General features: G+C 37.7%; 1 protein-coding gene across 4 annotated transcripts; it reads left to right on the top strand.

Annotated features, from left to right (window-relative positions):
* Window positions 234-8,732, top strand: LOC109223535 (kinesin-like protein KIN-7E). 4 transcript variants are annotated; one of them, XM_019387897.1, is made up of 15 exons: window positions 234-402; window positions 1,170-1,261; window positions 2,004-2,341; window positions 2,526-2,615; window positions 2,715-2,815; window positions 2,974-3,087; window positions 3,207-3,288; window positions 3,389-3,456; window positions 3,566-3,631; window positions 3,719-3,843; window positions 4,216-4,543; window positions 6,198-6,302; window positions 6,381-7,244; window positions 7,751-8,058; window positions 8,313-8,732. In XM_019387897.1, the coding sequence occupies exons 3-15, from the start codon at window positions 2,119-2,121 to the stop codon at window positions 8,632-8,634; spliced, it is 2,796 nt and encodes a 931-aa protein (XP_019243442.1). In that variant the 5' UTR covers window positions 234-402; window positions 1,170-1,261; window positions 2,004-2,118; the 3' UTR covers window positions 8,635-8,732. The 4 variants fall into 4 exon arrangements, with proteins under 4 accessions (XP_019243442.1, XP_019243443.1, XP_019243444.1 ...); XM_019387898.1 differs by lacking the exon at window positions 1,170-1,261; XM_019387899.1 differs by lacking the exons at window positions 234-402; window positions 1,170-1,261 and adding an exon at window positions 1,785-1,868.

Here is a 15,374-nt window from a genome sequence, read left to right as displayed (position 1 = left end):
AAAAAAAAAGGCCCACAGCGGTCCCTAGTCCCAAACAAACTGTAATTAAAAAGTGACACTTCGTCTGCTTATTAAACGCATGGAATTTATGCACCGATATTTACGTGCCACGTGGCATTGGTGTCTCGTTTCTAGACCTTTTTTTAAAATAAAGTGAGGGTAAATCTGTCATTACACCTCGTCCGCACCTCGTCCCACGAAAAAAGCCGTTGCGCTGCACCACTGCAAAAATAAAACTACTTCTCCCTCCGATTAATGATCTATGTAGTTCACACAAGTGAACACTGAACGCTGTGTGTGTGTGTGTGTGTGTGTGAGAGAGAGAGAGAGAGAGAGAGAGAGAGGATTTGTTCTATAGGTGTGCATTTCTGTCTATTTTTCTAGGAGAATTTGAAAATGGAGGTAAAGCTCCACCAAATTTCTTACTGTTCTATCTGATAAATTGTTGCGTTTTTTTTTTTTTTTTGGCTACATTCTGTTTTTCAACTCTCATCTTTCAACTTATTGACTGCATTTGACGCGTAAAATTTAATCATCATGAACTGAAAACGAAACTTCAGGTACACTTATATTCAAGTTCACAATTGATTCGAATTTATAGTTGAACCCATTGAGTTTTCGTTCCTTAGTTGTATCTGTCTGTACTCTTTCTGGTAGTATTTTGCTCTGCAATTTTTTTTTTTTCGCTATTCATGTTTTCCCTTTCGTTTAATTTTTCAATTTAACTAGCTGTATTTAACGTTTAAAGCTTCATCATGATCATCATCGATGAACGATGCTTCGGTTTCTCTAAGCTTCAAAGTTCACCCTTGATTTCAAATTTATAGTTGAAAAATATTTTTTCTCAAGCTGATTTTTGTTGTTTTTCTTAGACTATATCTGAAACTCGATCAAGCCGCATCATTTTGTTAACTGTTGGACTTTATGAAACTTCTCCGTGGTTCAACTTTTGAAATGAAACTTGACAAATAGGGCGGATTAAACAACTAAATTAGAATTGAGACGTAATTGTTTTTGTTTTTGAACTGTTATTAAAAATGAAGCTGATGGTTTCCTCACTTTTGAAATCTTAGATTTTGTGTATGTGTAAAGAGGATTTAGTAATTCTGGTAGTTAACATGACATCTCTGTTTGCTTCGGTTTTTTTCCTTTTTGGTTGAAATATTCAGCACTAGAATTGAAGCACGGTGGATTCTGACCGTCCAATTGCAACCCTTATCTATCACTACATTCACTACCTTCAGTGATAACGACACAGAAGGTGGATGCACTCTCTTTCAATATTACTTCTCTATTCACTGTTTGATATACATGCTTTTGTATTGTTGCCGTGTCAGGGTCCACTCGTGTTTAAAATTTTCCCAGCTTCACAGTCACTAACTTGGTCTTGAAACAGATTTGGGTCCCTACATTGGTCCCCATTAAGCAAAATTACCATGTCTTTTTTATGCTTCTCATGTAATTTATGCTTAATTTGAAGAACTTAACACCAAAGTTTATACAAAGTGTTTAATTACACTAACTTAAGATGTGGATCCAATATGTATGTAATGAGTGCATTTGCGTCCATTAGATCCATTTATTATTATTATTATTATTATTATTATTATTATTATTATTATTATTATTATTATTATTATTATTATTATTCCCCACTCGTGGCATTATACTAGGTTTTTTGTTGTTGTTGTTGTATTATTATTATTATATTATTATTATTATTATTATATTATTATTATTATATAGAAAATTTAAAGAATATTTTTGAATTACGTACACTCCATGTGATAAGAGATGCACCCACTACCTTTAAGTCCTATACTCGTAAATCGTCTTCGCAAGCATTAGTTAACCTTTGTAATTGTGTGGTATAAGTTGTTTAGTACTTTCTATGTTAGGTCTTCTGGGTATAATAACTCTAGTTTGATTGATCATTGTTGTTTTTCTTCACAAGCATAACTAATATTGCAGCATGCTAACTGTCTTTACTCTTCTGTTAGCAGCAATATGAGAGAGTTGTGCTTGCTTTGACGTTTCCTTTGGTGATCCTGAATCATGATGTTGTTGTTATTAGTATGACATGAGTTTTTAGAAAGAGAGGATTGGATAAAAGTAGACATGGGGGCTATTGGTGGTGAAGAACAGATGAAGTGGGAGAAAATGCAAGGGACGGCACTGAGTGGTGAAGAGAAGATTCTGGTTTTGGTGAGGTTGAGGCCTCTGAGTGAAAAGGAAATTGCAAGGAATGAAGCTTCTGATTGGGAATGCATTAATGAAACCACCATTTTCTATAGGAACAGTTTCCAGGAGAGGTCTGGACTTCCAACTGCTTATACTTTCGGTAAGAAAACTGCCCATTTCAAGCCTTTGCATTTAGACTTACTGTTACTCTTAATTCACAATGGAGAATGTGATCATTGAGAGCTATGTAAGGGTTAGATCTCAAGTACCATATGAAAATGATTTGCCATTGTAACAGATGTTATTTTTCCTCTATCTTATTGTTGTTTTCCCCCTGAAAATAGACAAAGTGTTTAGGGGAGACTGCACAACAAGGGAAGTGTACGAAGGAGGAACAAAGGATATTGCCCTTTCAGTTGTCAGGGGAATCAACTGTGAGTGTTCTTTTTATATGTCTTTATATTCTTATTTTCATCTCCTTATAAAGTGAAAGACATCTTATCCATTACAACAATCTAAACATATTATTTCAGCAACTATCTTTGCGTATGGACAAACAAGCAGCGGAAAGACATACACCATGAATGGAATTACTGAGTATACAGTGGCAGATATATACGACTACATGAAAAGGGTAAATCTTTTTGACTACATGTGTTGCATCTCATTACTAAATGGCATTATATTTGCTTTGCATTGGGTATGTTCAGCTGTAAATACTAAATTGTATTTCTTCTTTATTTGCTTGTTCCTTGAGCTTTTGCAAAGGTAATATTTCCTTTTTCTGTCCAGCATGAAGAAAGATCTTTTGTTTTAAAGTTTTCTGCTATGGAGATTTACAACGAAGTTGTTAGAGACCTCCTCAGTTCAGATAGTACTCCGCTAAGAATGCTCGATGATCCTGAGGTGGGTTTCTATTTCTATGTTTTGCAGCATGTGTAAAAGACACAATAATTTCTAGTTCTGCACACAAGAACTGTCATCGAAAAACTCCAAATAATTTCTAATAATTATGAGTTCTGCAGAAAGGGACCATCATTGAGAAACTCACAGAAGAAACTTTACGGGGCTGGGATCATCTCAAAGAGCTCTTATCCATCTGTGAAGGCAGGTGTATTACCCCATCTCTTTTAGATTCTATCAATGTCTAGCAGGTGGCACCAAAATTAGTTTCTCCATGTATCACAAGTTTTGTGGCCCTTTGCAGCTCAAAGACAAACCGGGGAGACCTATCTTAACTTAGCTAGTTCCAGGTCTCATCAAATTCTAAGATTGGTATGCCCCTGTTCTCTCTCTGTCTTGAACAATTTCCTGTGAATTGTGTGATACATGATCCAGGAGGAAAGACTTATGAACTGGACTCTTTTGGTTTTGCTTTCTTCAGACAATTGAAAGTTCAGCTCGTGAGTTTATAGGGAAGGAGAACAAAACAACTCTTGCTGCGAGTGTGGTACCTGTCAATTAATTTCCTTTATGATATTTTTTGGGGCATCAACACATGACCTCCTGATGGAAGGTTTATGATCTTTGAATGAAGAACTTTGTTGATCTGGCGGGAAGTGAACGTGCATCTCAGGCGCTGTCTGTTGGGCAAAGACTGAAAGAAGGCTGTCATATTAATCGCAGTTTACTGACCCTAGGAACTGTCATTCGCAAGCTCAGGTTGATTGCTTCTCTCTTAAATCACCTTCCTGATAGGGTGCAATATCATTAGTTGATGAAACTATATATGAATGGTTAAGTATGTACCAGATTTCTGTGGTCAGTATTCCACAATTCATGTTGGGGATGTCACCTTTGCATATCCCACAGACTAGTGAGGTTAAACTTTAAGCTACTAATATCTTAGTATTACGTTGTTTTATGTAAATTTTCATAGTATCAACATTTATCTAAACCATGGATGAGTCGTTCCTTCTTTCACTCTCTATTAGCTGTTTATACATGCAATAACAGTGTATTTGGTTCATAGTCTGTTTTCCTACTTCCTTGGTCTGAAGCACATCTTTGTGTATCTATGTTGATTAATTGCAGCATGGAAAGACATGGGCATGTGAACTACAGGGACTCTAAGCTAACACGTATCCTTCAACCTGCGTTAGGAGGCAACGCGAGAACTGCCATTATTTGCACCCTGAGCCCAGCACAGAGTCATGTTGAGCAATCTCGAAATACACTTTTATTTGCCAGCTGCGCAAAAGAAGTGACCACTAATGCACAGGTCAATGTAGTCATGTCCGACAAGGCCTTGGTGAAGCATCTACAGAAAGAGTTAGCTAGATTAGAAAGCGAAATAAGAACTCCTATAACTACTTGTGATCATGTGGTATTGCTGAGGAAGAAAGATCAGCAGATTGAAAAGGTGATCCTTCTTTCTTCCTAAAGACTCTTGTTCGTGTGCTTGCAATTTAGCAAAAGCCAACAGGAGTTGTACGATGTCTGGAAACTCAGACATGTTTTGTTTTCTGCATATCCCGATGCTTCTGATAAAAGGCTTCTCTGCATATCCCATGCTTTTGACAAAGTATTGAAATCACTTTTCCAGTTAATAAAGTACTTCACTTGTCTCATCTTATATGATAGTATTTGACTTGACATGGAAGACACATGTTAGTTTGATTTCTCTGTTCTACCAATGATAGTAAAATAAAATATTAAAATAACGGTTGAAAAGTTAGTCTGATAGAAAAACATAACATCAATATTTAAAATTTGTGTAGTTCAATGAATAACTCAATTCTTTTATAAAGTAAAATCTTATTGGCAAAATACAAAAAGACCCCATTAAACTTGTCCAAAAAACAGATTTCAACAGAGAAACTAAACGGGTGTTCTTTTACCCCTAAAGGCATTTGAAGTGAATTATTTTCCTACCTGAAACAATAATGCCAGTCTCACAATATGAGGTGTTTTACACGCGCGCCATGTCAAAACCATGTCAATACTGGACTTTCAAGTGCTATAGGCTTTAAAGGAGTTACAAGAACTGGAGGCTTAGATGGTGGCGTTGGAGTTTCTGGACTATCCCAATTTTTACATGGTGGTGGCGAAGGCAGAGGCGGTACACTAGCTGGAATACTAATCGAAAGAGGCAGTGGCGGCGGTGGTGGTGGGGCAATGGAAACTGGCTCAATCTGCTGTATCTTATTGGTGATTCTCGCTGGAGATTCAAGATTCTGATCCCAAACATTGAAACTTCGGGGCGAAGAGTCAATGCTTCTGCTTGAATATCTCTCCGGTGATGATGAGCTAGGAGGAGATGGTGAATCAGATTCATTCCCCATGACTAATATCGGCACAAAATTTGCTCGCGGCAGAAGCGGAGGCGGAGGCGGAGGCGGAGGAGAATACTGAGGTGGTGGAGAAGTATGAATAGCGACCAGTTCCGGTGACTTAGGCATTAAGCTTTTCGGACTCAAACTCACCGGCGGCGAAATGCTCAGTGATACAGACAGAACCGGTGAACCCGAACCGGAACTGGAAGATGAGCTGGACCTGGACCCACCACCAAAATTCTTCACCTCAACGGCAGCAAATGCCCTACGTGACGCCGATCAAGTACCGACTAAAGAGATCTGAAGAATAGAAAAGAAAGGGCCCCACCTTTTACGCGCTTAATTATTTTTTTATTTTTATGTTTTCGCCACATCAGCTATTAGGGTGGAAAATTATTCATTTCAAATACGTTTAGGAGGGTGAAAGAACACCCGTTTAGTTGAAGTGCTCAAACCTGTTTTTTGGAAAGTTTAATGGGGTCTTTATGTATTTTGCCAATTTTATTTTACATTTAGTCAGATGAAAGCATCCTTATTTCAGGTTTTAGCAGTATATGCAAATGTTTTCGTAAATTGAACATTTCTAGTGACAATATTTCCTGTCCAATCTGGAAAAGTTGGTTTCTTTGGCAGTTACTTATGAAAGTAAATCACTATACTATCTATCATGTGGAGCTCAGTTCGATCTGACATTATTTTGTTTATAGAATATTCACTTGGTTTATGTGGTTCTATATGCAGTTAGAGAATGAAATGAGGGAATTAACTAAGCAGCGTAATCTTGCTCAATCCCGGGTTGAGGATTTGCTGCGGATGTTTGGAAATGATAAAATTTCCAGCCAAAGGGTTTGTATAATGTCTTGCGATTGAGTTAGACATTCGAGCTGTCCTTCATTTGTTGCTTATATCTCTCAAACTTTTCAGGGTGCATCAAGTCTACTTCCTAAATCACTAGAAGGGAGCATGTTTGGAGATGAATGCTCAGTATCTGACTCAATAGCTAAAGCTGAGTCATATAACAGGGACAGTGAAAGTGATGTCACATCCTATGCTATACCTACTCAATGTAGTGGCAACTTTGGTTTGCCTGATCGATATCAAAGGAGCAAAAATTTCGCTTTTGTGACAGGAGAAGATTCTGATGATTTTTGCAAGGAAGTTCAATGTATTGAGGTGGATGAGCTTGGTGGAAATAGAACCTTTGAATCCTTTAGCTTATCAAACTATGAGAATGGAGAAAGAATATCTCCTCCTTCCAGCAATGGACATGTTGACCATAGGGAGCTATCACCACTGTCTCATGGACAAGCTAGCAGCACTAGAAATTGCTTTCCTCATGGGCCATTGGAGCAGAAAATGCATGACATACAGAAGACTACAGATTCTCTTGCCAGATTTCACCCTCTTGATTCATCTCCATGTGCCCTTTCAACAAGTATATCAGGCTATATAAACATGAAATTAACAAGAAGCAGGAGCTCTAGAGAAAATCTTATGATTGGCTCGTTTTCACCTGAATCTGGGATAGTAGAACAAAGAGAGACTACCCCAACTGACGAGCAAGGCCTCCAAAGGAAGCACTGGAAATATCCTCCATTAATTTACGGGAAAACCAGACCTAAATTGTCAAGAAACAATTCACAGTCCTCTAACTGTAGCACTTTCATAGATGAGCTCAAAAGTGGCAGCAATGCTCCTGGAGATGAGGATATCCCGAGTGTTGACACTTCTGTGGCAGGCCTGAAGGAGATGGCTAAGCTTGAGTATGATAATCAACTGCACAATCAGGTCTGGACTATATTCATTCCTACTTAAGCTTGTTTAGGGTACCTTGTTTGTTTTCTTCCTGTAAGTTTTGTTTGCATGGCTTTACAGTTAGATATGCAGAACTTACCTTGTGCGTGCCATTTTGCTGTGGTCAATTTAGTGGCAGATAATGCTTGCATATCCACTTTCTTCTCTTCCATGTTTGTGGTTATTGCCGGCAGTGGCAGAAAATAGTTATTCAGCTAGATCAGTGCATGCAGAGATCATAAATTAGACTCTCTTGTTAGTTTGCTTTTACTCTGTTTGTGGCAACTTTATTTTAGCAATTGGTTGAATTTTTGGATTGATGCGTCTGCCAAGCCTTTTCCTTATTAACTGATGTCAGAATGTTCTCGCTCTCTTTAAATATCTTTACTAGAGAAATTCAATGTCAATAAACAACATCATAGACCGGAGCAATCACTTGGAAAAGCTGGTCTTTATCCTGAACTTTGTCCTCATTAGATGCATCCTGATATCTGTGCTAGGCTCAAGATTCTGGGAAGTCGAAAAGGAATATAAAAAATGTCGGATTGGATCCTATGCCACTCTCATTGGAAGTTCCTTCAGATTGGCCTCTTGAATTTGGGAAGCTGCAAAAAAGGATTATTGAACTTTGGCAGACTTGCCATATTTCGTTGATCCACAGGACATATTTCTTCCTGCTGTTTAAAGGTGACCCTTTGGACTCTATTTACATGGAGGTCGAGGTTAGAAGACTTTCATTCCTCAAGGAGACATTTCTCAAAGGAAATTCAGCTTTTCAAGGTGGTCAGACAGTCGGTCTTGCGTCAAGGTAAATTTGCACCTTGCTGCTCTCCTCTACACTCGTTTAATATGTTTTGTCTCCTTTGTATTTTTATACACTCCCCTCATGCATTCATGTAAATTAGATCAGAGTTTTTTAATTCTTGATACCCTTTTAATGTGTTTGAACCATATAGGCTGGTAAATTAATAGCTTGACCTAATGCTATATATCAAATCTTGATATATTGCACCTGTGTATCATCTGATAATTTGAATCAAATTATCTTTTCTCTAATTACAGCCTTAAAGCTCTTCGCCGTGAGAGAGCTATGCTAAGCAGGCTCATATATAAAAGGTTTCCAGGAGATGAGAGAAATGAGATCTTCCATAAATGGGGCATAAAGTTAAGCTCCAAAAGGAGGAGACACCAACTGATTCATCGTCTGTGGAGCGACACAGATATGAATCACGTGATGGAGAGTGCTGCCATTGTTGCAAAGCTGATTAAGTTCTCTGAGCAGGCGCCTGCTCTAAAGGAGATGTTTGGGCTTAGCATCATACCTCCTCCACGCATGTTAACGATGTCCTTAGGCTGGAAGAACAGTTTGGCATCTCTACTGTAAGCTTCTGGAACTGTGGTAAGAAGAAGTGAAATTAGTGGTATGCTTATTGTTGCTCGGATCAACTGCATGTTTATCAACCTCATTTTAATTTTTAATTACTCATTCACAAAAAAAAAAAAAAAAACAATATAATTTACGAATCACACTTGGAGAGGGAGGAACCAAAATATCTCGATTAGTGTCACCATTTTACTTATCTCTGATTTTTACCATCCAATGAAATCAAATCCGCTCTCTGTTCTTCACATATGAAACTTTTCCGCTCTACATTTAACAAACTGATCAGCAATCATGTCTTGATTTTCCGCTAACTATTTCAGGTAATCAATAACAATTGGCAGCTTGCATCCCCTTTGGTTCTATTTTGAACAAAGTTCCAAACTGGCTCTTGAACAAAGTTTAACTATGCAGTTGTCACGACCCGAAATTCCCACCATCGGGACCGTGATGGCGCCTAACATCACACTTGTTAGGCAAGCTAACGTTAGAGTATTACTAACCAATTCCCTTTACGATTCAGTGAATAAAAGTAAACAAGTTAAAACAAGTGATCATAACTGCGGAAGTAAGTAAACAGCTTCTTTGTTTATAAACTATTGCTAGAACTATTACTACTACTACCCAGAATCCGGTGTCACAATCCACGAACGTACTATGATTATCTACAAACATCAGTCCGAAAGAAATTACAACTGTTTTGAAAATAAAGAAAATAGTAATGTAGAGAGGTAGAAGGGGACATCAGGGCCTGCGGATGCCAGTAGGACTACCTTGGGTCTCCTAGTTGGATGTATCTGCAACCGACCTCTCGATTAGCCACAACCTGCTCCAAAATCTGCACAGAAAGTGCAGAGTGCAGTATCAATACAACCGACCACATGTACTGGTAAGTGCCGAGCCTAACCTCGACGAGGTAGTGACGAGGCTACGGCGGGGCATTTACAATATAACCTGCATATACTGTATAATAAAAGCAGAAAGAAGAACAGAACATAATAAAATAGTAACTTGCAAGGAATGAATACAGAACTCAAGTATCTCATCAATACCCAGCTGTAACCAACCATTAAGTGAAACGCAAAACTACAGAATAACTTGCACAGTAGAAGAAAGATGCATAAACACATACACTGATGCGACGCGCATTCCGATCCCACCATATAATCAATATCGATATGAACATTCACCCTTATTCCTCCTGTTGCGGCATGAAACCCGATCCAACCGTACAATAGCAATTCTCCCTTATTCCTCCTCAATATATTACCCTTATTCCTCCTGTTGCGGCGCGCAACCCGATCCCACCATATAATAGCATGTCACCCTTATTCCTCCTCAATATATCGCCCTTATTACTCCTGTTGCGACGTGCAAACTGATCCCACCATATTAGTACTAATCACACAATAAGAACATGAATTTCATAATTTAACTCAAAACTCTCCACAATATTTAAACCTTAAACTAAAGCAAACGGAAAGTTGTACAATTATGAAACTTCACTCAAATTATACTACTCAGCGAAACCAATCCAAAATATACCATAAAACACCGATAAGCCGACTTGAGCCAATAATATGAGACAATGAAACTAAGGAATAGCTAATACCTTCAACAATGAAAAACAATGTCTGACAAGTAGCAATTAAGCATGAAAATACCAGTGAAGCATGTAGCAGTTAAGGCAGGACACAATATATTATGAACGGGAAGAAAACATGCAAAACAGATAAATTGGCGGCGCATAGATACTCGCTACCTCACTTATACGCCACTCACATGGATTTTCACATAGCAATTAAGTCAAAGGTTCCTAGTCCCTCGAGTCAAAGTTAGACACAACACTTACCTCGCTCCATGGCCAAACTCAAAGCTCAATCACAGCTTTTCCCTTCACACAAGCCTCCGGACCAATAGAATCTAGCAAATTACCAACCAAACAATTTAATTTAAGCCTTAGGAACTACCTACGATTGCAAGGAATTCAATTTAGGCAATTTGTGAAAAAGTCAACACCCGGGCCCGCTTGGTCCAAACCCGAAATTCGGACGAAAATCCAATAACTCATTCACTCCCGAGCCCGGATATACAATTGGTTTTGGAATCCGACTTCAATTTGAGGTCTAAATTCCCAAATTTTGAAATCCCTAGTTTCTACCCAAAAATCCCCAATTCTACCATGAAAACCTTAGATTCTAGGTTTAAATCTTGTAAAATGAAGTGAAAGATCGAAAGAAACTAGTTAAGAATCACTTACATATGATTTGGGAAAGAAGGAGTCTTTGGAAAATCGCCTCTTGTGTTTTAGGTTGTGAAAAATTAAAGAATGAATGAAAATTTCCGTCCAAAATCATTTTGACCAGTTGCAGGTATCGCTTTTGCGATTGCGAACCCCGCAAATGTGAACTTCACTTCTAAATGCGAAGACTGACCTGGGCCTACTAACATCGCAAATGCGAACAATTGTTCGCAAATGCGACCAGTGCTGATCGCAATTGCGATACTGAGCTTCGCAATTGCGAAGGTCCCCTCCCAGCCCTACTGCTTGCAAATGCGAACTTTCTTCGCAAATGCAAGGCTCGCATTTGCGAGCCACACCTCGCAATTGCGATGTCTGCAGACCTGAAGCATACCAGCAAAATTTCCTAAGTTCAAATCACTTTGTAGCCTATTCGAAACTTACCAGAGCCCTCGGGGCTCCAAACCAGACATGCACACAAGTCTTACAACATCATACGAACTTGCTCGTGTGATCAAATCGCCAAAATAACACCTAGAACTACAAATTTAGCACCAAATCACATAAAATTCTTAAGAACACCTTGAAATTCCATTTTCACAACCGGACGTCCGAATCACGTCAAATCGATTCCGTTTCTCACCAAATTTCACAGATAAGGTATAAATATTATTTTGGACCTGTGCCGGGATCCGGAATCAAAATACGGGCCCGATACTAACAAGATCAACAATTAACCAAATTCTTAAAGCCATTTAATTTTTACTCTTTCAATTTTTATCAAAAATTTATTTCTCGAGTTAGAGACCTTGGAGTTCGATTACGTGCATACGCCCAGGTCCCATATTTTGATACGGACCCACCGGGACTTTCAAAACACAAGTTCGGGTCCGTTTACTCAAAACGTTGATCGAAGTCAACTAAATCAACTTTTAAAGGTAAAAATTATTATTTTTATCAACTTTCCACATAAAAGCTTTCCGGAAACACGCCCGGATTGCACACATAAATCGAGGAGGAATAAATGAGGTTTTGAAGGCCTCGGAACACGGAATCGAGTTCTAGAACATAAGATGATGTCATCATAGCAGTGCATAACACTTTGCCAGCAAAAATATCTTGGTGCTGGGATTGAAATAACAAGGCATCGTGCAAAAGCTAACAAAGAAAACCTTAGTGACGATAAATAAAATATGAGAAATATATTGTAATATGATTTGATCAATTGAGCTACATATGAGAAAACTAATATGAAAGAAAAACTATTGAGAGAATAATCTCAAGACTATCTTAATGACTACATTGTGGATAATATTATGTTATTGTGTGAAGGAGATATCCTTAATTTGTATAGGCTCATAACTTTTTTTTCCAAGGAAGGGATCTGTCGAATATAGAAGAGATATATTTTTTCCTTTTAGGAAAAGTAAATCAATTATGGTAAATATTTTGTCATTCCTTCAAGTAAAAGAAATATTCAAATATGGTATGAAAATCAGGGCAAACCCTAATAATTCTCCCTTTTGGCCTAAATTTTCTTGATAAAACTTGATATGTTTTCTTCACATCTTCATCATTATTGCTTGACATAGTTAAAAGTAGGTACAGATTGAAAATTGAAGTCGTGTGTGTTAAAATTAAGCACGAGTTAAAATTTTTGGAGCTCTGAATTAAAAGTCAGCAGGTTTAAAAGTCAAGCCCTGCGTTAAAAGTGAGCAGGGTTAAGAGTGAGAGTTCATGCACTAAAATTAAGTATGAGTTGAAAATTGGAGCTCATAAGAATGAGTTAAAAATGGTTTTTGTTTTTAAAATTTAGCGGCAGAAATATTGAAAATATGATTGAAAATATTGTCTCCACATGTAGTATTACGGACAATGTTTTTTTTTGTTGACAAACATCTTCATTATCATGAAATTGGCCATTGCTTGATCTAAATTCCTTAACCTGTCTTCAACCTCGCTCTGATACCACTTTTTAGCATCATGCAGAATTAACAAATCAAACCTTGGTGACGATAAAACAGATAACAAAGGAGAAATTTATCAAAAGATAATATTTTAATATGACTTGGTCAATTGACACCTACATATGAGAAAAGTAATGTAAAAGAAAAAACTATTGAGAGAATAATGTCCTTCTAGACAAGACTTTTTAGTGACTACATTATGAATACTATTGTTTTATTTTATGAACGAGGAATCCTCAATTTATAGAGGTAAGAAAAGGGATCTGTCGAATATGGAAGAGATCTATATTTTTCTTTTAATAAAAGTAAATCAATTATAATTAATGTTCTACCCTTCCTTTAAGTAGAAGAAAATTTCAAATATGGTCAAAAAAAAATCAGGGCAAACCCTAATAATTCTCCCTTTTGGCCTAAATTTTCTTGATAAAACTTGATATATTTTCTTTACATCTTCATCATTACTGCTTAACATAGTTAAAAGTAGGTATAGATTGAAAATTAAAGTCGTGTGTGTTAAAAGTAAGCACAAGTTAAAAATTTTGGAGCCCTGCATTAAAAGTGAGTAGGGTTAAAAGTAAAGCCTTGTGTTAAAAGTGAGAGTTCATGCGTGTAACGATCCGGTCAATCGTTTTGAGTATTACAGCCTCATTCCCCCCATTTACTGCTTATTCTGTGTTCAATTGTGATTATGTGACTTGTCGGGGAAATTTCGGAATGAATTGGAACACTTAGTTCCAAGATTTAAAACTTAAGTTAAAATAATTGACCGGATGATGAATTATGTGTAAACGACCCCAGAATAAAATTCTGATGGTTCCAATAGCTCTTTATGGTGATTTCAGACTTAGGAGTGTGTCCGGATATTTATTTTGAGGACCGTACTTAAATATAGCTTGAAATGGAGAAAATAGGAAATTGAAAGTTTGGAAGTTTGATCGAGAGTTGACTTTTTGATACCAGGGTCGGAATTCGATTCTGGAAATTGGAATAGATCCATTATGTCATTTATGACTTGTGTGCAAAATTTGAGGTCAATCAGACTTGATTTGATAGGTTCCGGCATCGAATATAGAAGTTGGAAATTGTTAGTTTTGATTAAGCTTGAATTGGGGTGTGATTCGTATTTTTAGCATCGTTTGATGTGATTTGAGGCCTCGACTAAGTTCGAATGATATTTTAGGACTTGTTGGTATTTTTGGTTAAGGTCCCGAGGGCCTCAAGTGGATTCGGATGGTTAACAGATAAAATTTTGGACTTAAGGAAAATCTGGAAATTTTGCTTTTGGTGTAACCGCAACTGCGAAGCTTTGATCGCAAATGCGACATCGCTGGTGCGCAAGGGCCATGGCAGAAGTGGCCAAGAGTGAAGGGCGGGGCAGGTTGCGCAGGTTCGAGGATTTTGCCGCACCTGCGACGTCGCAGATGCGGCTGGTTGACCACAGAAGCGGAAAGGGAGAAGCTTGGCCTCGTCGCAGAAGCGGGCAACTTCTTCGTAGAAGCAGACTCTTGTCCACAGAAGCGAAGGCAGTCGCAGAAGCGGAAAATGCACCGCAAAAGCGAGACCGTAGATGACGTCAAGTGTGCTGCAGAAGCGAAAATGCTGGGCAGTGTATAAGTCGAAGGGTCCGAGATTTTTTTTCTCATTTTTGGACACTTCAAGCACAGTTTTGGGTGATTTTTGAGTGAGATTTTACGGGAATTCTTGAAGTAAGTCACTTGTGATCATTTTCCTCCGTAATATTGAATTATCATTGAATATACCGACTAGATTACGTGATTTTAAGGTGTAATTCGAAAATTTGGGCCTAGGAATTTGAAAATAAGATTTGAGATATGGTTGGACTCGTGGTTGAATAGGCGTTCATATTTTACAACTTTTGTCGGGTTCCGAGACGTAGGCCCCACTGTCGATTTTGAGATGAATTTTGGATTTTAATTGGAAAAGTTAGTATTTTTATATGGAATTGCTTCCTAAAATTTATGTTGACTGTATCGAATTATTTGTGACTAGATACGAGACGTTCGAAGGCCAATTTGCAAGGAAAAGGCTTATTGGAATAAAGAATTGCACGATTTAAGGTAAATAATACTTCTAAACTTGGTTCTGAGGGTATAAATTTCCGAATTACGTGTTATATGATTTGTTTGGAGGTGACGCACATGCTAGGTGACAGGCGTGTGGGCGTACACCGTAGAAATTGTGACGTAATTGATCCCGTAGAAATTGTGTATTCAAATTATCTTGGCATTATACATGTACTTTCATGTGTTAAAGAAATTGAGCTGAGAATCATGTTGAAAATCATGCTTAAGCCATGTGTCGATATTTTGGGACCCACAGAGGTCATAGTGTTGTTGAATTAATTGTTTAAAAAATGGAATTTCATACATGTACTTTCATTTATGAGAATTGTGAGGATATTTATGGATCGGGGCTGCACTCCGCAGCGTGCCATATTTGCTTTATATTTATTTTTATTATATGGATCGGGGCTGCACGTTACAATAGGTGTTATAGGCTTTATTATTATGGGA

The sequence above is a fragment of the Nicotiana attenuata genome, chromosome 3 (assembly GCF_001879085.1).
Source record: "Nicotiana attenuata strain UT chromosome 3, NIATTr2, whole genome shotgun sequence".
Taxonomy (NCBI): domain Eukaryota; kingdom Viridiplantae; phylum Streptophyta; class Magnoliopsida; order Solanales; family Solanaceae; genus Nicotiana; species Nicotiana attenuata.
The sequence above is the reverse complement of the archived record's forward strand: the minus strand, read 5'-3'. Positions and strand labels throughout refer to the sequence as shown.

Excerpts from the sequence above, each read along its gene's own strand:
- LOC109223535 (XM_019387898.1), top strand. The coding sequence starts at position 2,119 with ATGGGGGCTATTGGTGGTGAAGAACAGATGAAGTGGGAGAAAATGCAA. Across the intron at positions 6,303-6,380 it reads ATAAAATTTCCAGCCAAAGG|GGTGCATCAAGTCTACTTCC; the intron begins GTTTGTATAATG and ends CAAACTTTTCAG. Across the intron at positions 8,059-8,312 it reads ACAGTCGGTCTTGCGTCAAG|CCTTAAAGCTCTTCGCCGTG; the intron begins GTAAATTTGCAC and ends CTCTAATTACAG.